General features: G+C 48.7%; 1 protein-coding gene across 2 annotated transcripts in view; it reads left to right on the forward strand.

The window, feature by feature from the left end:
- Positions 1–663: 663 nt before the first annotated feature.
- LOC119187389 (E3 ubiquitin-protein ligase MARCHF2-like) overlaps positions 664–24,936 on the forward strand; it is a 43,199-nt gene continuing 18,926 nt past the window's right edge. Inside the window, exon 1 of one of the 2 annotated variants that reach the window (XM_075878618.1) lies at positions 664–918. In XM_075878618.1, coding sequence (XP_075734733.1) covers positions 903–918 — 16 coding nt within the window. In that variant the 5' untranslated portion in view covers positions 664–902. Of the gene's footprint in view, positions 919–14,464; positions 14,801–24,936 lie in introns of those variants that run through there. The other variant, XM_075878617.1, reaches the window with a different exon arrangement.

The raw sequence follows: 24,936 nt of genomic DNA on the forward strand, positions 1-24,936 counted from the left end.
TAGCCTTCATAGATTACGAGAAGGCGTTTGATTCAGTAGAAATATCAGCCGTCATGCAGATACTGCGGAATCAGGGCGTAGATGCAGTATATATAAACATTCTGGAAGAAATCTACAGGGGATCAACTGCTACCATAGTGCTTCATAAAGAAAGCAACAGAATACCAATCAAGAAGGATGTAAGGCAGGGGGACACAATCTCCCCAATGCTATTTACCGCGTGCTTACAGGACATTTTCAGAAGCCTAGAATGGGAACAGTTAGGGATAAGAGTTAATGGAGAATACCTTAGTAACCTGCGCTTCGCCGATGACATTGCATTGCTGAGTAACTCAGGGGACGAATTGCAACTCATGATTAAGGAGTTAGACAGGGAGAGCAGAAAGGTGGGTCTTAAAATTAATCTGCAGAAAACGAAAGTAATGTACAACAACCTCGGAAAGGAGCAGCGCTTCGAGATAGGTAATAGTGCACTTGAAGTTGTAAAAGACTATGTCTACTTAGGGCAGGTAATAACCGCAGAGCCGAACCACGAGACTGAAGTAACTAGAAGAATAAGAATGGGGTGGAGCACATTCGGCAAGCGCTCTCAAGTTATGACAGGTAGATTGCCACTATCCCTTAAGAGGAAGGTATATAACTGTTGTGTTCTGGGTTTTCAATTTCGGATTGACATGTGAGGATGCCAGGGGGCGCCGCTCTGGCATCTAGGATTTCAAGGCGACTGTAAAATAAAGGCAGTGTGTGTTGGGTAACCGTGGAATGCGGTTGTTGTTCTTTCCTTCGGCGTTTCGGGCCAACCCGGGTGTTCGGGCTGGTCGGCGTCCCCGCCGGCCACGTACGTCTCCGTCGGCCGTCTTCTTCTTCTGCTTCGTCAGGACCAGCCAGCCCCCAACACGGCAATGGCGACGAGGACCTGTAAGAACCCATTTCGTTCTCCGTGTTCGTCTTTTTCTTGCTTGTAACTGACCTACCCTGATAACCCTAGACGCTCTTGTTCCCAGCAAGGTGGCTGCTGCGTGCTGCGTCGCTTCATTTCTTCATTCAGCTACGCCGCCTCTGCCTTCGTCTTCAGTGTACTGGCGTCATTTTCTTCTCGTCTACACCTCTCCATTCTTCTTGCTTGAAATGGCGTCTCCTATTCCACCTCCCCTATTTCTTCATTCGCCCGGAGACCCGCCACTTCCATGGGCGGACTGGAAATTGGTGTTTCAGGCCTACGCAGACGCGGTCGGGGAGGACGCCAGCAAGCCCGAGCGTCGCAAGGCCCTGCTGTTCAACGCGTTGGGCCCTGCCGGGTTAAAGCTCTTCTATACTTTGGAAGCCACCAACGCGTCGCCGACGCCAGCGTCGGGCGATGCCTTCAAGAATGCTGTTGCTCTTTTCGATGAGCATTTTAAAGATGTCTCGTGCGATTATCTCGCATGTGTAAAATTCCAAGAAAGGCGACAATTGCCGGGCGAGCCAGTCGCCGAGTTCATTACTTCTCTTCGAACGCTCGCCGCGTCGTGCGGCTTCGGCGCGCTCGAGGACGATATGATCCCCCATCGGCTTTTCACCGGGGTAGCTTCGCAAAACGTCCGCTGCCGCACGCTTCAAAAGGGCTCCTCCATTTAATTATTTTAGGTCATTTTACAGCTCAGGTCTCCTATCGCAGTCGCACTGCTTCCATTACTTTTTATGTAACTGCCAATGGCAGCTCGCTTTTGGGACGTGATGCCATCAGGGCTTTGTCCATCAACATCGTCGGGGCGTCTATGACGTGTGCTCAAGTCGACGTCCAAGATGATCTTCCGGCCAACGCGCCTTCTGAATTCCACCACCTGTTCACCCGTGAACTGGGCTGTGTGCGCGGTTTTGTGCATAAAGTGATGCGTCGACCAGGTGTGTGCCCTGTGCGTGCCAAGCTGCGCCGCATTCCTCTTCTTCTCCGTGAGCAAGTCTCTGCTTCCGACTGGGTTTCTCCACTGGTCGTCATCAAGAAAAAAGATGGATCCCTTCGACTTTGCGTCGACTTACGAGAACCAAACAAGGCGATCGTCGTAGGCGGGTTTCCACTTCCTCACATTGAAGAACTGCTTCATCAGCTCTCCGGAGCGGTATGTTTCTCCAAGCTGGACCTCGCGTCCGCTTATCACCAAGTTGAACTTTCTGAGTGCAGTAGAAACTTAACCACATTTGTATCGCACGAAGGCTTGTTTCGGTTTCGCCGCGTGTGTTTCGGGCTTGCATCTGCCCCTTCAGTGTTTCAGAAAATGATGTCAATTATTCTTAAGGGTTGTAATGGCGCCCTTTGTTACTTGGATGATATTCTGGTGTGGGGACGTACTCGCGAAGAGCACGATGCTAACTTGCATACTGTTCTCAACCGCATCAGTGAATGTGGTATGAAACTTAATAACAAGTGCATTTTTTTCTGTGAATGAGTTACATTTTCTAGGACATAATGTCAGTTCCCGCGGCTTGACACCTGTTGAATCTAAAGTTCAGGTCATTGTCAATGCCCCACGGCCTACTGATGCCAAAACCTTGCAATCTTTTTTAGGTCTTGTAGGTTATTATGCCAAGTTTGTTCCTCACTATGCTGATGTTGTTGAACCACTGCATACTCTACTTTGTCAAGCACAGCCTTTTAACTGGTCAGCTGAAGCTGAGCAGAGCTTCATTCGAGTTAAGTCAATACTGGCCTCAAAGCCAGCTGTTAGTATTTTCAATGAGAAGCTTCCCATCGTCATCACGACGGATGCGTCCGATGTTGGACTGGGAGCAGTGTTTCAACAACTCGGAGGTGATCAGCTGATCACTATCGCTTTTGCATCTCGTACATTGACCCCTGCTGAACGCAGATATTCAGTAGGAGAGCGTGAAGCTCTCGCGTGTCTTTTTGCCTGTGAGAAATGGCATGTTTACTTGTGGGGCCGGCACTTCACATTACGTACAAATCACCAAGCACTTGTTGCTCTTCTTTCTGCAGGATCCGAAGGCCGCCGCCCCATTCGCATTTCCCGTTGGTGTGCCAAACTCATGTATTATAATTTCAGTGTTCAATATCGTAAAGGTTCTGATAACGTGGTTGCTGATGCACTGTCGCGCCTTCCTCTTCAGATACCGGTTACTGAAGAGCGGGATGAGGAAGTTGTTTCATTAGTTACTTCCTGCATTACTAAAGCTGAGCTTCAGGCAGCTACAGCTGTAGATTCCACTTTGTCTCAAGTTCTCAAATATTTACGTGAAGGATGGCCTTCCAGATGTGCTCTTGCTTCTGAATTCTTGCCTTACTTCGCAGTCCGACAGGAACTGTCTTGTATCGAGGACTTGCTTTTCCGCGATGAACGCGTGATTCCCCCTGCTTCTTTCCGTAACAAGCTAATCTCCGAGACAGGTACTGGTGGCCAGCCTTAGACAAGCAGGTTTGGCATGCAGTTTACAACTGCCATATATGTCAGGCAGCTGACAAGTCTGCCAAACCTGCATTTTCTCCGTTGCAGCCAGTCCAGTGGCCTGATCGGCCTTGGCAGAAACTCGGCATGGACATCATCGGTCCTCTTCATAATGTTCCGCAAAATGCCCGGTTCATTGTTTCTCTCATCGACTACCATTCCAAATGGCCAGAGCTTTGTTCCACACATACGGTTACTTCTGAGGTCATCATTGAGTTTCTGTCTTCAATCTTCAGCCGGGAAAGTTTTCCTGATGCCATAGTTACGGACAATGGTCCCCAGTTTCAATTCCAACATTTCGAGGCTTTTCTTTCACAACGAGGAATTCGGCACTTGAGGTAATCAGTTTTCTATCCCCAATCAAATGGGCAAATCGAGCACTTTAATCGCGTTCTGAAGGAACATATCCAGATCTCCCAATTAGAGCACCGTCCCCTCAAGCAAGTCTTGACTGAATGTTTAGCTTCGTACAGGTTCACACCACAAGGCACCACGGGAGTGTCTCCTGCTCAACTTCTCCACGGTAGGCAACCGCGAGTTGCTCTCGACATAGTCTCCTTGCCTCGTAACATAGCAGTGTCTTCTCCTGATCAAATCCGTACCAGGGTTTTTTCTCATCAACAAGCAATGAAAAGGTATGTCGACACCCGTCGAGGTGCAAAGCAGTCCAAAGTTCGCACTGGCGATCTAGTCAAGGTTCGTGTGCCAGGCAAGCGCCCCAAGTATCGGGGTCCTTACAAAGTCTTGGGCCAGGTTAGCCCCACTTCGATTCGCTTAAGTGATAGTAACATCTGGAATGCTTCGCGCCTTGTTATTTTTCATACGGATTCGCCTTCAACACCTAAAAGTCTTCCCAATCACGTTCCGTCCACGCCTTTCAACTATCCATCAGATTATTACATGTGGCCTCCATGTACAGGCATTTCTTCAAGGGGGGAGGAGTTACCAGTCGGTGTCGCTGATTCAAGTACACCAAGTCATACGGTTCACTTCGAACCTTCAAATTCGGCTGAGACCGTTGAACCGGACTCGGGTCCGCAAAATTTTTCCGAAGCTCATGCTGTGAGCTCTGATGAGACCGCAAATTTTAACGCTCGTTCAGAGCCTTCACGATCTTCCACTGCTCTTGATGTGTCACATCAGAGCAGAAGTGACCAAGGTGCAGAGACCCCTGATTCTACACCCAAAAGGGCCCGCCCTAAGCGGAAGCGGCAGAAGCCGCGTCAGTTCGAAGACTACGTGATGTAGAGCTCTTGTTCCGAACAGTTGTGTACATTTTTTCTTGTTTGTCAGTGCATTTTCAGGACTTGTAGTGTGTGAGTTCGGTGTGCCGTGCTCTGAATTTTTATGTGTTCTAATGTACATACCTTGTAAAATATGCTGGTATCGAGCATGTATAAATATAAACAGTGTATAGGTGTGCTTTTTTCGAGGAGGGGATGATTGTTGTGTTCTGGGTTTTCGGTTTCGGATTAACATGTGAGGATGCCAGGGGGCGCCGCTCTGGCATCTAGGATTTCAAGGCGACTGTAAAATAAAGGCAGTTTGTGTTGGGTAACCGTGGAGTGTGGTTGTTGTTCTTTTCTTCGGCGTTTCGCGCCAACCCGCGTGTTCGGGCTGGTCGGCGTCCCCGACGGCCGCATACGTCTCCGTCGGCCGTCTTCTCCTTCTGCTTCGTTGGGACCAGCCAGCCCCCAACACAGCAATAACAGCTGTATCTTGCCGGTACTTAGCTACGGAGCAGAAACCTGGAGACTTACAAAGAGGGTTCAGTTTAAATTGAGGACGACGCAGCGAGCAATGGAAAGAAAAATGGTAGGTGTAACCTTAAGAGACAAGAAGAGAGCAGAATGGATTAGGGAACAAACGGGGGTTAAGGATATGATAGCTGAAATCAAGAAGAAGAAATGGACATGGGCCGGGCATGTAGCACGTAGACAGGATAACCGCTGGTCATTAAGGGTAACTAACTGGATTCCCAGAAAAGGGAAGCGGGTTAGGGGGAGACAGAAGGTTAGGTGGGCAGATGAGATTAAGAAGTTTGCGGGTTTAAATTGGCAGCAGCAAGCACAGGACCGGGTTAACTGGCGGAACATGGGAGAGGCCTTTGTCCTGCAGTGGACGTAGTCAGGCTGATGATGATGATAATAAATGTTTACTTAAATCTAAATAATTTCAACACAAAAACATGTGAAACTTGTATCTGCGATAGCAAAGCTAACAATGTTATGGTTTATGATTGCACAGAAATGCCAACAGTTGAACATGGCCGCGCAAATGCCCTAGTTCTCGCATATGCTTTTCTATTCGCAGCATAGTAGCGTAGCCAGATTGTTGTAGCACTGTCATGCACGTAATATATCAACGAAAGCTTTCTGCTGAGCCATTTCTTATACAACATTTATATTTTACTGGTGCAGGAACACGTGTCTACACGCGGTAAACGCAGTGTAGCGTGTGGGCAAAGCCCGTCTCCCTCCGAAGCCAACGCGAGCACCTTTGCCCTTGCTCGAGCAACCGGGCCTTGGTACCGGTGTCTCCGTGAATCACCTTTACCACGGAGACGTGCTGACGTGCTCGTGGCACCCTGTGTAGTACTTTTACGCCCGTGGCGTGGATAAGCCCATTTGCTTTCCCGCCGCGCCTTTGCAATGGGCTGTACTGCGTTTGGTTATGCCACAGACAATGAAGTGTTGCAACCTTGAGCAGTATCGTGTTCTCGCCACGGCGACTGTTAACGCGTGTCCTGCGGCTTGTACACTGCAAGCGCAAAGCGCCATCGGCCACTAAACTTTCCTGACTATACTTGTCGACTGTCCCACATTTCATGGTGATCAGAGTGAGAAAAAAAAAGTGCGTATAAGGTGCGAACGGTGGTACACTGAGCTAATCGCACAGATATGCGGGCTTTCTACGATCTTTCTTTCTCCCTATGCAGATTACAAAGATGTAAATAAGTGGTTCAGTCACGTTACAGCAGTGCGTAGCAGGCGGAACACAAGCTAACCACGTAAAAACAACACTGCAAAGGCGTGATTTAGTGTGAAAGCGTGAAGAGAGTCACTCAGAGCGAGCGTCCTCAAGAAACACAGAATGCGTTTTACTCGCGAGTATTGTAAACGTTGCATAGGCTTCGGGCACTGACTCGGTGAAGAGCGTAGATATTAACAGTAAACAGTAATCAACGCATTTTATCCGCTGACAATCCGACCGCACGTAATGAAGCACCGCTGCGAGTATTTGCATACGCGCCGCCCAACTGCATTTCCGATGGAGGCGGAAATTTTGTAGGCCCGTGTACTCAGATTTGGGTGCACGTTAAAGAACCTCAGGTGGTGAAAATTTCCTCCACTACGGCGTCTCTCATAAACGTATGGTGGTTTTGGGACGTTAAACCCCCCAAATCAATCAATGCATACGCGCCGCCGACCGCCATCCACACTTGCGCGGGCACGGTGCTGTCACCTGTAGCCCGACCTCGCCGCGAATTGCACGGTCAGGCTAGACTGCACCTGCGCTTGGCCGTGACTATAGATAGAACCGCCGACCTGGCTGCCCGACGGGGGTTTTTTCAAGAAGGAGTCACGGCTCTACCGGAAATCGTCGTCCTGTATAGAGTGACATTCCAAAGCAGGTTTAACTACAGTAGCGGTATAGTGATCTAGAGCACTGTAGCAGTGTGCTGCAAGTTCTGCTAAGCCGTCGGCTCGCGGACTGAAAACCTTTTAGACATGCCTGACCGATGGACTGCCCAGAGGGACAATTATAGCCTGAGCTGCCGCCACCTCTGTGTTGCTCGGGTCCCACCGGACAATAGGCCGCACAGCTGGACTTGTTCCGCGAAAACGTTTTCCACATTCCTAGGTCAGCAGCCCTGCCTTGGTGCATTCTTGTCTTCGGGGCCAGCGAGGTGCTAGCAGCGCTGGATGAGTCAACCTGAAACCTGGTCAACCGGTTGTCAACTCTGCGCGTGCACGTGGAATGGGTGAGTGGTGCCTGCTATCACCTCGCGTATTGTGTGTACTGGTGGTAGTGGTTAGAAGAAGAGAAAGGCACCTAATTTCTGCAGCCCAGTCAGGAGCATGGCGCAGTGCCTATATTGTGTGTGCTGCTCCACGATCGGCACGTGCCTTTCCCCCTTTCCTGGAAGTGGTTTTTACTGCCTTTTCGAGGGTGGAGTGGATGAGTACGATCCTATTGGAGGGACCAGGTGTCACACCGGTCCCGTTAATTAGGGAGGCGATCGCCGGGCTAATTCCAAGGGCCGGAGTATCGGCCCCCCGAACCGCACCACGAAAGCGTGGACAATTTAGAAGTGGTCCTTTTTGGCGCGCCAGCGGACGCCGGCTGTGGCCCAAAGAGCAAGTCAGAGACGAGAGTTGATAAACAAAACAGAATTATATTCTCAATAATGGCAGATCGAAAACAACACACACAAGTATGCACACTCCACAATAGTTGAGTACAATATGTCACCAAACAAACAACGTACTACACAGTACAATCAGCCACACTTGAAACAACGGACACAGACAACAATGCGCACTACAATGCAGTCGCATGCATTGAACAACCAAGACACTTAAAGACTAAAGAGATAGAAAACCTATTCAGTCCAAAGTTCTTGGAACCAAAGTCTAGATGATACTCTTCCGAGAATCACTCACTCAAAGTCCAGCGTTGTTGTCGTTCCGCGGCCCTCGAAGTTTCTCTTCCAGGAAACCTCGCGTCTTCAATTGGCCACTCTCCAAGCTTCAAACTTCTTCGCCGGAAACACGTCGGCTTCACACATGCAGCTGTTGCCACGCGTCTTCGCTCGATAGCGGTAAACACACACTCTTGCCTGTAGCTCGAGTCGTCACCCCTCAGGTGGAAATCATCTTCTTCTCCCGCTTTGTCTCTACGGACAAAACCTTCGCCGACTACACGGCGGTATACCCTACGCGCTCTGGCGCTAACTTCCGTCTTCTCCTGATCTCTCATCTCCGCTGCTCGGTTAAATACCTTCCGCGCGACATTCCAGAAAGTTCTCATCATTTCGTCGGCGCGATGCGCAGCGGAGGCTGGGGGAAGGCGCGAGACTGTACGAGGGCCGTCCCCGACAGATGACTCAACCCGGCATAACACGCCCCTTTCCTTCTAGAAATTTCCAGGGCTTGCTCGGCCGCCGATGTGGGGTGAGGAGGTTCATCGGCGAAGCCACGCTTCCGAGAGGAGAGGCTCGCGCGTCCGGGGAGCCTTTATATATTTGTTTTCTTTTTCTTTCTTTTTCGTTGACCTCGCGGCGTCACTCTGGCGGTTCGTCGCGAGAATTTGGCGGCGCGCCCTTTTTGAGCGCTCGTTCTGTGACACCAGGACTCAATTGTCTTCCTTTGCAGGGAATCTTGGGAAGACTTAGGGTGTAAAACACAATTGCAGAGACGTTAGGGTGTGATTCATCTGTTTTGTGTTGTTTGACGTTACACTACCGAACACTGGCGGTTAGCAAGGTAAAAGCTGATCGACAGGATTGGGGAACTTGGTGCCTTGTGTTGTCCGCTTACAGCTAGGTACACGATAATTCGATCACTCTTGTTTAGTTTTCTTACGTACGTAGGTTTGGTTATGCCAGTTAAGCCCCATACCAAGGTTCTTCTGGAAAAGAAGCTTTTCGGTTTTCTTTGGAGTCGTGCCTCTCCGTTTGTGTCGCGCCCCGCGCTGAAGTTGCGTAGGGACGAAGGAGGATTAGGTATTCCTGACCTTAGCGTTGTGACCACGTCGTTACACGTTAGATGGACGCGGGTAGCTCTCGATTCAGATATGCTCCTTGCTAGAAGCTTTGCGTCGTATTTTCTGAGCACGCGGCTGAGGCTGTTCTCGCTTGGGGCATTTTCGAATTCGGTGCCTCGGGCGGGAACGCCTTCTATGCAGGGGCTGCTCCTACTTTGGCCCGTCTCCAAGAGGTCGACCCCGAGATAGATTTAGTATTGATCAAACTCCATGAGTTAGTTGATAGACTTACCCCAGAATTACCTGCAAACTGTGTAGCATTTGACGTGTACCGCCAAAGTCCTAACTGGTGGTTTATTACTGCCAGGTTCCTGGACGCCAAGCGTGCTACATTTATGTATCGCCTGGCCAGAGGGTGCCTGCTCCTAAAGTTCAGGCCCTTCACAAGAATTCCTCAACGAGGAACGTGCCCCTTTTGTGGCAGTATAGGGGACCTGGTTCACGTGTTTTCCCAGTGCGCACTACCAGCCGCCCTTCATCGAAGGATAGCTAGCTTGTTTGGCCACCCCAGTGTTCCTTTCAACACCGTTCGTTTTCTACAACCCCTGTCGGGACAAGCGGCTAAGCAGTACGTGCTTCTGCTTGTTGAGTGCTCCTACCAAGTGTGGGTGGCATAGTGCTGTGTCGTCTTTGATGGGAAACGACCCGGGCTTCACCAAGTGCTCACAAAAGTACAAAAAGAGGTCTGGTTCGTTCTCCACCGAGAGTGGCAGCGCCTAGGTGCAAAGAAGTTTTATGAGATGTGTCGAGGGTAGTCTCGACACAGGGTAGTCCCTGTGTCCAGTCTCACTGGGCCCTAGCGGTCAGGGGACGGGCCATGACCGCAGCGCACCTCCCGCGCTGCGATAGCCCACCTTGCCAGGGTACGTTTACTTTGTGTGTCGTGACCGAAGTTGCTTCGCCGAAGGGTAGTCCCTTTGTCGGGTCTCCCTGGCTTGTACGCCGGGAGGCAGGCCGCGTGTGTTTGGCGCCGAGCGGTGGCCCCCTTGCCAGGGCATGGCCGTCTGCCCGAAACAAAACGTCCCCCTCACACGACCGGGGGGGGGGGGGGGCAGGTGCTGGGACAGACGTACGGATCATAATGGGTTGACGAGTAAAGTGAGACTCTGGGACAAAGCGCTTCAGCGCCGCGTCTCCTTCCTATCTGACAACGGCACCATGTACATTATGTACATAAACGCTTCTTTTTACCTACTCTTGGCTCCAGCCAGGAGCACACTACCCAAGGTCACCACAGTCACCAACGGGGTGGCATGTCTCGACCCCTCATTCCTAACAGCCCCTCCTACTGCATTTACGCATCGGCTACTCCTGTCCTGCTCTGCCCGGCGTCAACGGCTTGCAGAGCCTCGAGTCATCTACACGCACTGCGCGTGGGACTGAGTGATTCTTAAGAAAGAGAAAGGAAGAGAAAAGTGAGCCCCGTTATTGTCTGATTCAGTGAGCGACACCGCCACAGTAGCTCACTAGGGGATGGGGGTGAGGAGGGATAAAAAGGGTAGGAGTAAAGGTGTAGAAAAGAGGAAGAAGAAGCAACAACAAAATGAGGGGATAGGAGAGACAGGAAAGATGGAAGCACGGTCACTGGAGCCCGAGGACGGGGTACACTTGCGAGAGATCTTGTCGGCGTCTGTAGATGGCGTAGAGCAGGTCCAGTAAGTCAGAGCTACACTGTCGTCGAAGGTCGTCGGCGGCAGGAGGTGACGTAGGGCGAGCCCAGTCGGCCAGAGCTACGCTGACGCCGAAGGTCACAAGCGCGCGGGCGCACAACCGGTCGGCACGGAATCCAGCAAGCGACTCCCACGCGTGGGGCAGATAAAACGACTGCGCATTTGTTGTGTGTCCAACGCTTCACGCCCAACAAGCCACTGCTCGCCGTGCTCTGTCGCCGGGGTCTACACAGATGGACCGCCTGCTCCCTGCATGCAGTGCCACAATCGTCTTCTAGGCGTTATTGGAAGGGTAGCGCTAAAGAACACATTCCAGTGTCCCCTTGGGAACACTCCTCAACCTCTCCTCCTGTCACGGCAAGTCAACTGCCGTAACAAGCAGGAAGTCTCTAAAGCGCAGCAAAAAGTAGCGCGCTTATCGCGCACCGAGTTTGCAAATATCTCTTACAAGATTCCCTATTTCCGTCAGCTATCCACCACTGGAAAAGACTTGACAACACTATCGTGTGCTGTAACACTATTCAATCATTTATGAACAGAATACAGTGTGTTCATTTTGAATTATTCACTGTTTGACATTGTATCTTCTTCCTTGTTCTTCCGGTATGTATTTTCTTTCGATGCTTAGCATGTATCTTCTTGTCTCCACTCCTGCATGGGCCGTGAAAAGCCTGCAGTATGTTCAAATAAAAAATAAATAAATAGTCGTGCCGGGGAACCCTACATGCTTACCTCGATCATTGACGCTTTGGTAAATGAAGCAGTGGGAACTCTATGAACGGGAATCATTACAAGCTGTGCAATTTGCTCAGCATTCACGGCAGTTGGTTGGACCTAAAGCCATTCACTGCACCCACCGCCGCGACCTCCTCTCTCCCTCCTCTCTCCCTTCGCGGCCTTCCGGTCTCCGACCCTTTTTCTGCACAATGATTGGGCTCCCTCGCGGTTGCCCTTAAAGACGCGTGAATCTTGCAGTTTGCTTGTGCTTTTCTTTTTCGTTCGCGCCATTTTTCGCCGATGCTCCACATAACAAACGTAGCGCGTGCTTTGTGCGGACGCTATGCCGTGCTGTTGCGCCTATGACTGCAACAACCGAAGTGAAAATGGTTACGCACTCTTTATGATACCCCAAGGTAAACGCGATGGCTTGCGCAAGCAGCAGTGGCTGCACAACATCGGCCGAAAAAACTTCGTTCCGACAAAGATCAATGTTCTTTGTGAGGCAAGGCACCTTTCTTCTTGCTCGTATGAAATCATCGCCGAATGCTGCACTTGAAGTACTGTTTCGGCCTGCTTATCGACATACTAGTTTTTAAAGGGGGGTCGTATGTCCCGTGTTCTCGTAGTCGTCGCATATAGCCAGTTGCATGGCAAAGGATGTCAATAAAAACGGTGTCGTAGCATATCCACGGAGCGAATGATGATGAGTGGGATGAGGCGTCCGTCAGTCCGTACATGTTTCCGTGCGTCTATGTGTCTGTCCGTCCGTCTGTGCATCTGTCTGTCCGCGCGATTCGCCCCACTCGTCATCATTCACCTCGTGGATATGCTGTGATTTTTTTTCTCGGCTATTTGTGCATTGCTTCAAACTGGAGTTGTCATCAAATATGTTGAATTCCTTTGTTAGAAACAAGAAAAAAGTTGAATCGTTTAACATTTTGTACAAAGTTATGTCAGGGAAAGTTGCCTTAAATGTACCTTGTTGCGTTCAGCCAGCCACTGCCAGGAATAACCGTCGTAAGCATGATCGATCCTTAGCACCCATATTTGCACGAACTATGCTTTCAAATACACTTATTTTTCCATAACAGTTGATGACTGGAATTCACTGCCTCATGAGATTTTTCGGCTGACAATTTGCTTTTATCACTGGAAAGTTATCTACTTGGGGATTAGAGTGTTAAAACATTTTATAAATTTTGTTGCTGTTTCACAGACATGTGACCTCTGTTAACGTATAGGTACTTTTTTTGCTGTTACGAATCACTTGATGTTTCTTATGCCCCTCCTGCCTGGAGCGAAATTCTGGTCTGCAGTATGTCTGAATATATAAATAAAACTAATAAAAGTATGCATATCGTACTGCATCATCTCGCACGCACCTCGGCATTCGTCTAATATGCACAACTGTAGTCTGCTTTCACTGCGAACAATTACGTGGGATGACACAGCTTCTCGATCGCGCGTTTTGTGACTGTTAGGATTCGTTTAAGAAAACGTTTGTTAGAGAAAACAGATGGATGGATGAATAGAGATGACACTAATTGGCTCTCATTTCCATGAGGGCATTTTTTTAGGGGGGGGGGATAACACACAAAAATTATTAAAGAGATGTGGTCTATCGAAAGAAGGAAAAAAATGCAGAGGCGCAACGCAAAAAAGATGCTATAGCAACAGTGATAGCGAAAGTGAGCCATCCTCAAGGAGACCGTGGCCGCAGTCGTTTCGGTCACGCCTGCATTAGCATGTCTTCCATTCACCAATAAGAAACTATATTATCTTTAATACCAGTATCACATAGGTACTTCTGATCAGTCAGTTCGGATAGGATTTTTTGGTCGCGCTATCGACGTTCAGATTGTGATGACCTTCCTGGGGCAGAGTTTCTCCTCTCATATGTAACCCGATCACTAGTTTTTTTGACAACGTTAAAGCACAGTTCTAATTAATCATTTTCTTTTGTTTCTGTTATTGTGGTATATCAGTCACTGTTGGCGACACTTAATCGTATTGACATTGCTCAAGGGCCTCATTCAGGTTGGAGACCACTACTCAAAGCTACTTTCACGCCGAGAAAATGAACAACTGGCTAAACAATCTAGCATCCACGAAAACATTGCAATATGTGACGCTGTAAGTACCTGCGTCGTATACTGGCGCACAAGCACGAAAAAAATCTGAACACAGATGGACATGTCACAAGCGGAACTAGATCAGATGCAAATGTACAGCATGTCATCTTGCGGCAGAAAGACATCCGCATAGTAGAACTCCCCATAAAAACTCTTATTTATTTAGCATGCCCCACTTATAAGACCTTTGAAAGAACCTAATCCTTTAATAAACAGTTGCTTCAGTGTTCTTAAATTTGTTATTGCCATTTAAAAAACATTCAGCACTACTGTGGTGCGCAAGCTGCCTCAAAAAACCCGCCTCCATTGAAATCTGGTGGTGGTAGTGGTTAGAAGAGGAGAAATGCACCTAATTTCTGCAGCTTGGTTTGGAGCAAGGCGCAGTGTAAAACTGCGGTGCGCCTGCGGGAGCATCGGCGAAAAATGGCGCCGCGCGTACGGTGAAGCGGGCGAGAAGAATCGAGAAGGAAACGCGCGCATGGAGGAGAGTGTCGCTACTTTCCCAGGATTAAGGGGTTTTAGTTGGACCCAAGATGGCTCAGCTACAGTGGCTACTGTAGCTCAACCCACCATGGGGGATCAGCCATGAATCGTGCAGCAGTGGGTTTTTGGGGGAAAAGAGAGGGGGGATGCCTAAATTTTTTTAGATAAACGAAAAGCTTAATTGTGTGAAAATGTCCCTGTTCTTTTCTTTATTTTCCGGTACTAATTACCGTTGGTGGTTTTTAGTTGCATTAATATTTCTCACAGTTTGCTCTCTGTTCGTTGTATTTTTTGCGAAGCATAGCGCCCAATTGATATCGGTCAGCTTCGAAGCAAATACACGTGGCGAAAGAATAGCATTCACCAAGAGGCAAGCCTTTCATATTTTTCGGTGTAATCATCACGCGGCGACGATGATGAAAACGAAGCCGCCGCGTCAGGGGTGCCTGCGGTGGTATGGACTCGCTGAGTGCCGCCTCCGCTGGGCCCTCTGGCAAGAAAGGGAAGTCCGACGACGCCGACATATGCCGCATCTGTTTCCGAGGGGTCAGCTGCGGTTCCCTACTACAACCTTGCCTTTGCCGAGGTATGTGTCTCTCCATGTGCAAAATCTGAACAAGTACAGTTTGGTCATATTTTGCCCAGTGGGACCGCGCGCGAAAAGAAACACAAGAAAGCGGGAACTAAATACATGCGCACAGAGCCGTTATATGTGGTGTGTTTTCATGCATCATTACCATGTAATAATATCTTGTGCAAAGGATTGTCCTGATGATTGACCTGAGAGTATACACTGAAGGAGCTTATTGCCTCACGAATTCACCACCGCAAAAATGTTTTGAAGCCGTCCAATACGTATACGAGTGGAGTTGCAAATATTTGTCGCACGCTGTAAATATTAATAAGAATAATAATAATGATGTTTATTTTTCATCAATAGTTTGATGAAGGACAGCTGCAGGTAAAAGCTGCTCTCCAAAAGAGGCAGCTTGACAAAGGCCCACAGCTAGCTTTTAGCACGACAGCAGTGGCAAACAATCAGCAATGTTAAGTCAACAACAATAACAACACCAGATAGATAAATAAATAATAAATAAAGATATAAAATCACGTCCAAATTCTGAAAATAAAAATAGCAATTACATTGTCTCGTCCCGACAAAAGCCCTGGATTATAAGTAGGGGGGAGGGCACGGGAAAATAAAATACGTCATGCGTGCCTCGCGAAGTTTTCTTTTTCCTGAATACGCGGCTTGTCAGTGTGATTGCGCGCACGTGGACAAGTTACGGTTTTTTTTTTTTTTTTGGTGGCTGCCCGAGTAACGATCTACCAAGCGCGCCATGCTCAGAGCAACCAATGGCTGATACAATGGCTGTGACAAGTGATTTCTCAGCCTTTATCGTCATTTGTTGATAAGAGAAAGCCATTTTTAGCTGACATTGAGAATTTACTGCGAATTCCAGGCCGCGTGCAGCGCTATTGGGCTCGCGCTTTTTCGGGAGCCTCGACTACCGATCCTCAGCGTTTTCTGATCATGCTAGAAGTGTTGCAGGGCCCTTTTAAGATAGCCTTGCAGTATTCTGAGTGCAATAGCACGTATTGGAAACCTCCATAAAAAATTGGCCCCGTATCTACATGTTTCACTGCAAATGTCGTCGAACGAAGATAGTCTTGCGCCTGGAGAGAGTGAAGAAAACGTTTATTTGATGTTCTGCGCGAGAAACTCGGTGAATTGTATTCTGGAGGCGCTGCGTGGAGTGCCTTGATCCGTGCAGCGAAGGCGAACGAGCACATCGAGACACGTCAGACACGAGCGCTATCTGGAAGTTCGAAAACGAAGGAAGGCGTGCGCGCCTTTCTCGGAGGCGATAAGGTTAGAGTGACCTAGAATATGGGGAGTGTCCAAAGCGCCAGCTCCCGCGTGGACCTTTTGCGGTGAACTTCCGTGCCGCGCCGCTGCGGCGCCGGACCCGTTAGAGTTACTGTATATGGTCCCTCTTAAAGGTAGCATATACAGTAACTCTATAGGACATGTGGGCTTTCCGCGCTCAAACGCGCGCAAAGTGAGTGGCGTCTGCTACGCGCGGTAGTTTTCGCGCTGTATTTGCACGCAGGGCACTTAAAGTATACCCAACTTTAATAATGAGGTGTAGAATGGAGCTCGCCCATTGTTAATTGTTTTGTTACTGCGTATAGGGCAGCAAGGGAACGCGAAAACTGATTTTTGAAACGGCATAAATGCGGTCATGTTCTGGTTCTATAGAGTTCGAGTACGCTGATTAGGCAGCTGTGCGTGCGCAAAAACGTATAACATGAAAGGAAAGAACGACAAGAACCTGAATCGCACGGGCAAGCGAGTAATAACACCATGCGTGCAAGAAATACGAGTAATGAATAAAGTAAATTACTTTTTCAGTCAGCTGAAATACTTGCGTGCAGTGAGCATTACGGGCTCTTTAGTCGCCGGTGGTTCGCAGCCACACACATGTGTTCTATTAGACAACTTGCTAGCCCTGGGTACTACTTTTCAAGAGCAGCTAGAAGAGAACACGGCCGTAACACCGCAACATCTTTTAAATTATTCTGTTTTAGACCTAGCTTACAGCAACAGGGTTTGCCATGCGTCAAGCTTTTTTTCAATTCAGGCATTCGAAAGAAGAACAGTACCGGAATAACACATTCTATGTTTATAGAATAAATACGTACATTATAAAAGTGCCCTAAATATATACACACAGCGTTAAATTAAAGATACAAACTCCAGCACTTGCAGCAGAAAAATTTACGTCGAGCAACTACGGATCTAAAGAGGTTCCGTCCCTTTAGGAAACTGTTGAAATGCGTATTTCCCACATGCTCTAGCCTGACAAAAATGTTCCTTGTAATAACATAAGTTTTAAATAGGTATAGCAACTGTATATTTCGGTGCGATTTGGGGTCACTTATGCGTCGGGATTGTCCTTATCTAGAGGAATCGCATCAGCATAAAATTTTCGAATTAGGTAAAACATGAAAATAATATTCCGTTGTTATTAGTCATCCGTTTTCATAACTCCAACTATTTAGTTATTGCTAACAATGTATATTTACGAAGCCCGAAACATCGAGTATACGAAATGAATCCCTAAAGTTACTTACACGTTAAAATTCGCCGAGTGTTACGCTTTTCTAACACACGGCGAAAGCTGCGTGAGTAATAGTGCCCCACGTACGCTTATTTTCTAATGGTCGCTCGTAACATGAAGGTCATTTATTTAATTTGTCTTGTTTCTCTGCGTACCATTTTTTTGTGCAAATTTTACGAATGCGCTCCGTTCTTCGAAATATATGCGTAAGTTGTAAGCGAGATAGGTGATGACCACGTTTCCATCATCCACTGGAGACAAATCAGACAACACGTCATATTTTAGGACGAAAGTCTTAGATTCTTCATGAAACGCACAAATTGACCATCGGCGTACGACGGTCAATTACAGAAAGCGTACAGCACGTACGAGCATAGGCGTGCACACATGGTTACACGGTTCCCCGTCAGGGAGGAGGGGGTGAAGATTCACCGCAGCGTGCCCTTATACCTATTATGTCAACGTTTGGGGCTGACTTTGAGCCAACCACCCACGTGTCGCAGCACCCCCTCCATATATTGTCAATAAATGCGTGTGATCGCTTTGCGCCCCCCGCCCTCTTAGGAAACCAAAGAGGCGGCTCCCCCCCCCCCTCCATCGCGAGCACGCCTGTGCGTACGAGTGATGGAAAAAGTTATCACGTGGTGACATCACCATGACGTAAACGATGCCAAAGTTTGTGACGCCATCATGTCGCCTCATTATGGCGTCGTCACTTTACACCAACGTTTCTAGAACTAGTTAAGTTGCAAAACTGAGCGGTGTTGCGCGGCGCCGCCGCTGCCAGCGACAACTGGGGCGCTGCTGTCGCATCCGGATTCACTCACTGCATGATCGCTCGAAGGCAGACAGAAATTAGGTGCCTTTTTCCTCTTCATTCTAACCACTACCACCACCACCACCATTCCCGTAACCTCCATCGCCTGTGCATGTTGCAGTGCGTCGATATCTATGGAGGCTTCTTCCTGCGTGAACAGTTTTGTGCTTAAGCGTGCCCTGTCCTGCTTTGTATGTGTTGCGTGTTTTCATCATGCCCAGATGTTGCGTTCCTGGCTGTAGAGTAGCTACAGGAAATGAGAGACACCACATTTCTTTTGTACCCACGTGTACCTGAGCAGCGAGAGGTATGTGACCGCGCTATTCTTCATGCGGATAAGAAACTGCCCAGAACCTCACGTGTGTGTGATATGCTCTTTCATGAGAAGGACATCCCGAAGACTTTCACTCACGTCATATGGTAAGAAGGTACAAATCGCAAGAGGAAAGTGGGACCTCGTCGAAGGATGCGTTCCACGAATATTCCCGAATTTGTCCGCTTACCTTTGTCGCGGGGCCCGCGACAAAGAAGCGAAAGCTGCCCGAGAGGAGTGGGGTATTTTCCAGAATATCATCGGCGAAAAAGAATAGACTATCTCCGAGCACTGAGTTCGAAGACAGTGAAATAAGTCCCGACATGCTATCAACTAGTGGCGTCATTTTGCTTCAAGACACAGAAAACGTTTGTTTGCCTGCTGCATGCTGGCGGAAAGTTGTTGAGAATGACGAGACAAGCCGTCTTGTGGTGTTTCTAGTGCTAAAATAAGCGCCATTTGTGGAGAAATGTGTCGTCGTCGCAGAAGACATGACAGTCACCATTAGCAGCCGTCACCATCGCTTGGCCAAGTCGCCGGGCCACGCAGATACCATCACCCAATTGGCAGAACTTCTGGGGGACATAGAAAAGCTGAAAGTGTGTTCATGTTGTCCCAGTGCGTCAGCAGGCAGACTCGTGAGTAATGACTACGAAGGCCTCACCAATATCCCAAAGTGCGGTCTCTGCTCGAAGCTTTGGCTGAAGCTGTGTTAACATGTTTCATTAGAGGAACTCAAGAAGAAGCAGAGAGAAGACATGCTCAAGATAATGGCCGCACGCGTAGCTTTTCGACTGTCTAAGTTGCTAAAGGATGTGACTGACATGAAAAAAAAAAAGCTGTTTACATAACCAGACAAAAGCCACGGGATTGTGCCATATAGTTGTAATTTATTTTCAAGCACGAAAAACACAGCCACAGGAGACGATGCAAGACATTGTAATTGGGTTGTTCGCGTGTAAAAATCTATTGCGAACGTACACCAACTAGCAACTAACCGAAAGACTCGTGTATGTTATGCTATATATACCAAGCATTGTTTATTGTGGGCTGAAGTTCAGAAAGCCATAATTATACTATTTTTGCCTTACATCGCTAAATATTACGCAGTATTAAGTTTCTGCGGCAGCACAACAAATCTCGATAATATACTGTTGGTAAAGCTCTTTTAGAACGGCCGCCACGGCGTCTTGCCACGACGACTACGCGTTTTCGTCTGCTAGCGGAAGCTTGTTGCACCGCCAGTGCCACCAAACCGGAAGCTGTCCCGGTGCCGTGTGCCGAGTAGTCTGACGCGGGGAGTTTTGCAACTTACCTAGTCTAGAAACGTTGCTTTACACTGTATCCGTGATGGGCCAACCAATCACAGATGCAGTGCAAAACAAAGTGAGTGCAGTGCAAAACAATGAACAATGTACATATAATACCATTGTATATCAACCATGTTAATTTTAGTGCTTTTTTAAGTGTTATCACTACCACTGTTTCTGATGCGCAAATGCATTTGATCAATATTTTGTTCAAGATACTGTGTTTGTGTGTGTTAATTAGGATGTTCTATTTTCTCAGTTGCGCTGAAATAGTGTATTTAGGTATATAGTGAACATATGTATGTATGCTGGTTTTAGTGGTACTGCCACCACGTGAGTGCCTTCAAGCAAATTCAAGCTGTATAGTGCAGCTTTCGCCTGTAGGACCCTCAACAATTTTTTAGAAAATAATACCGTTTTGGATGTATTGTTATTGCATAAATCACATGTGTGATTGCAATAAAACCACTAATTGCAAGTTAGAGTCATGTGTGTGTCTCCCTCTTATTTATCCCTGTCGCGGTGGATACATGATACGAATTATGAATCTAAACCAAGTTGTCCGGCAACGTGACTTGGCGATTCTTTGAATGTTGTCGTAGGCCTGTCTTTTAGAGGCCTACATATTCTCATGATCATCTCAATAGAACAGCACTTCTAGCTTCCCCTGTGCTAAGCATTCAGCACATCTATTTACTATAGTTTGATAAGAAAAATAAGCTGCTTCTAAAATTTCAAAGCTTATTCTATGAGGTGCTATCCCAGAGCGATACGAGTGTATCTATGCTCTAAATTTGCTTTCTAACTCACTCTATAACCTACTTTTTTTTTCTGCCGACATATTGCTTCACATGCAGCCCCGATTACATGTTACACACTCAAAATGATGCATTTAAGAGGAAAAGTGGTTATCATACAAATGATGGGTGGCTGCAATGAGATCAGAAAGTAGGCGTCTTTATGGAAACGAGTTATAGATTACGTTGTAGGCATAATAACAAATTATGCCTTCAACATTTATAAATTATCACCTAATGCGGGTTCATAACAGATATTTGGCAAAGAACACAATGAGTGTTAGGATGGTGATTATTATGGACATGAAAAGTATGCTCCTTTACTGTATTCAGCTTTATGTAAAGCCTCCTGTGAAATAAGACAGCGTGTGCCCATTATTTTGACATTTACTGTTGCATCATCTTCCCAAGTGCTGCTCCATTGGCGGTGGACGAACAATAAATCAAGGCAATGTGTCCGGACTGCGGCCTAATTATTTTCATTATTATCAGGCCGTTGAGATATCTCAAGCGAATGAGTGCCCTTCCGTACCACGATCGGAAATTCACACATGCCACGAGACACATTTCCTTTTGGCGTTTAGTAGTGAGTTAGACCGAGCAGTAAACTTGGGTGGTCAAACGAACTGCTCGGCCGCGTCTTATGACACAAAAAAATAAAGTGTAAGTGTGGGGTTGGGAGGCGTAACGACCGAGACTTATTATCTTGCTCGCACTGACGTGTTTCGCAGTCGGCACTTCGTGAGGCATGACGCTAACTCATCGACTCATTTCCCTAAGCCCCGATGTGTGCAATCACAAAGAAGTTAAAAACTTTCACGTACACACTCTCGCACAGCATCATTTGAAAAAGAGCGATATCAGGCGGTCATTTCTTCATGCTGTGCTGCCTTTGTGCAAGCTGCTTACCCTGTTTCCTCGACTAGCAGCCCATGGTCTTCAAACATTTGAAGGACTACGCCGAGCACTACCTCGTCAAGGCACAACGTGTGAAAATGCGGGTTCTCTGTAATGCACCCAGACTGCTGCCTTCGAATCGCTGCCTGGATTTCGCGGCAGCAGATGCTCTCAAGAGTGCTGGGCATCGGCACGCACTGTCCGCAGGTACACCTATTAGAACAGTTAGATTAGCGATTGCACACACTGGCCTGCTGCTCAACGTAGACTTCAAGACTTGAACGTACCGGCGCGTATTTCCGAGCCGATCGGGTTCAGGAGGGTCGTGGTCGGGGCTTCTGCTAGCGGAGGTTTTTCCACGTGGTCTCGATACGGGTGCCTCCACGGCGCAGGCTTCTTCACCATCGTCGCCACTGCCGCTGTCTTGCGCTGACGATGGCCGGTCTCGCACCCACATGGGTGCGTCGGCGTACGGCTCAAAGCGCAAGAGCCGACTCCACTCGAGCAGACGACGCTGTAGCCTCGCTGCGGTGGTCTAGTGGCTAAGGTACTCGGCTGCTGACCCGCAGGTCGCGGGTTCAAATCCCGGCTGCGGCGGCTGCATTTCCGATGGGGGCGGAAATGTCGTAGGCCCGTGTGCTCATATTTGGGTGCACGTTAAAGAACCCCAGGGGGTCATAATTACCGGAGCCCTCCACTACGGCGTCTCTCATAATTATATGGTGGTTTTGGAACGTTAAACACCATATATATATATATATATATTGTGGGCATTTGTTACTTGCATCGTCCTCATCCCTGCATGATCACAATCACCATCATCCGCTTGTCTCTTTGTCCTCATTGCCACTCTGGTTCATCATCATCGTCATCGTCTGTGTACTGGCTCTGCCCGTTCGTTTTGCGAGGTCTTTCCTCAATTAAACGCTGTCGCAATCCAGACTACCAAGACTTCATACGTGGTGGAGGTGGATTTTCGGTCCTCTTACCTCCCGCAGCCCGCTCTACCCGCTGGAGCTTCGTTCAGGCCGCCGATTGCGCCCACTGTCAGGCAGCATGTCCCAGACCGAGCCTACCGGCGCTCATGTCATCAACCACGCACCGACGCAAGCTGCCCCTCCTATTTACATACACGGACATCAGCGGGAACCCCCGCTCTTCGCTGGTCGTCGTGGAGAAGACGTAGAAGACTGGCTCGATGACTACGACCGCGTAAGTGTCGCTAATCGGTGGGACGAGGCCGCCAAACTGCGTTACGTCCCATTTTATCTGACCGGAGTCGCAAAGACATGGTATTTTAACCACGTCATTGACTTACCCGACTGGGCTACCTTCCAGCAGCAGCTAAGACACGTTTTTGGCACCCCGGACATTCGATCCGCCGTCGCGAAGAGGACACTTGATACTCGCCGACAACATCCCGGTGAATCGTACACTTCATACATCGAGGATGTCCTCGCACTGTGCCGGCGTGTCAATCAATCCATGCCGGAATCGGACAAAGTGCGCAACACATTGAAAGGCATTGGGCCTGTTGCCTTTAATGCACTCGCTGTGCAAAACCCAGCTACCATCGCTGATGTCGTGACGACATGCCAGCGCCTTGATGCGCTGTACTCCGTTCGCCTCCAACCAGACATTGGCGACCACCACTCCACGTCAGATGGCCACCTGCGCGACCTCATCCGGGACATAATACGCGAAGAATTGCGGTCCATGGGCTTCACACCTCCTACACCACGACCTACACAGCCTTCGGGAATGCCCTTACGTGACATCATCAGGGAGGAACTTACAACGCTGACCGGCGTTGCGCCCGTACAGCCACATGCTTCACGCCCCATACCCACGTACCCTGAAGTTGCTGCCGTGCCTCCCAGCGACGCCCACGCGACATTGCCGCGTGGACTACCGGGCGCTCAATAAGATCACACGCAAGGACGTGTACCCTATGCCACGCATTGACGACGCCCTTGATTCTCTACAAGGCGCGGAATTCTTTTCAAGCATCGACTTGCGTTCTGGGTACTGGCAGATTCCCATGCATGAAGACGATAAGCATAAAACGGCGTTTGCAACCCCCGACGGGCTATATGAATTCAACGTGATGCCTTTCGGGCTCTGCAACGCACCCGCGACTTTTGAGTGCATGATAGATACCGTGCTGCGCGGTCTGAAATGGAAAAGTTGCCTGTGCTACCTGGACGACATTATTATCTTTTCGTCAACGTTTCCTGAGCACCTAGAACCACTGGATCAAGTTCTGACGTGCCTTGCCGGCGCCGGGCTCCAAATAAACACTAAGAAATGCTCTTTCGCTAGCAAATCTATCAAGGTCTTAGGACATGTCGTTAGCAAAGATGGCATCCGGCCCGACCCTGACAAGATTTCTGCAGTCCTTCACTTCCCGCGTCCCGAAAAACCAAAGGAGCTTCGCAGTTTCCTTGGCCTCGCCTCCTATTTTCGCCGGTTTATCCAGAACTTCGCTTCTATTGCTGCTCCATTACACCAACTACTCGCTTCGAACGTCCCCTTTCTGTGGTCTCAAGAATGTCAAACGGCATTCGAGCTGTTGAAGCGGTCACTCACGTCTGAACCTCTGCTCTGCCACTTTGACGAAGCCGCACCGACTATCCTTCATACCGACGCTAGCGGCCTTGGTATAGGAGCCGTTCTTCTACAACGCGACAAGTCTTCCCTAGAGAAAGTTGTTGCATATGTCAGTCGTGTACTCACCCCTGCTGAAAAGAACTACACTATAACTGAGCAAGAGTGTCTGGCTGTGGTTTGGTCGGTCCAGAAGTTCCGTCCCTATCTCCACGGCCGTCACTTCACAGTCGTTACGGACCACCATGCCTTATGCTGGCTTTCTACACTGAAGAACTTGTCCGGACGCTTGGGTCGGTGGATACTACGCTTGCAGGAGTACGACTTTGACATAACTTACAAGTCAGGCAGAAAACATCGAGACGCCGATGCTTTATCTCGTTGCCCACTTCCAACTACCCATATCAGCGTTGGTGAGAACTCAACCGCCACATCTACCAAAGTTCATACGCTCGCATCAATAACGCAACCCTTTTCGGACGACCAGGCAACATTTATCTCCCACCAGCGGTCCGATTCATACTGCAGACGCATGATGGACCACCTTTCGGGAGTTTCTCATCCACCAAACGCGCGACTCCGTCGTCAACTCCTGCACTTTAAGCTGGACAATGGGGTTCTCTACCGCCACGTCTACCACCCTGACGGTCAGCGCTGGGTTCCTGTACTGCCACGCTCTCTTCGACTTCAGGTGCTCGAAGCCTTCCACGACGACTTGACTGCTGGTCATCTTGGTTTTAAAAAAACTCTTGACCGCATTCGATGTCGTCATTACTGGCCTGGCCTTTCTTCTAGTGTAGCGCGGTACGTCGGTTCCTGCTACCCATGCCAGCGTCGTAAACTCCCCACGTCTGCA

The sequence above is a fragment of the Rhipicephalus microplus genome, chromosome X, assembly GCF_043290135.1.
Source record: "Rhipicephalus microplus isolate Deutch F79 chromosome X, USDA_Rmic, whole genome shotgun sequence".
NCBI classification, from domain to species: domain Eukaryota; kingdom Metazoa; phylum Arthropoda; class Arachnida; order Ixodida; family Ixodidae; genus Rhipicephalus; species Rhipicephalus microplus.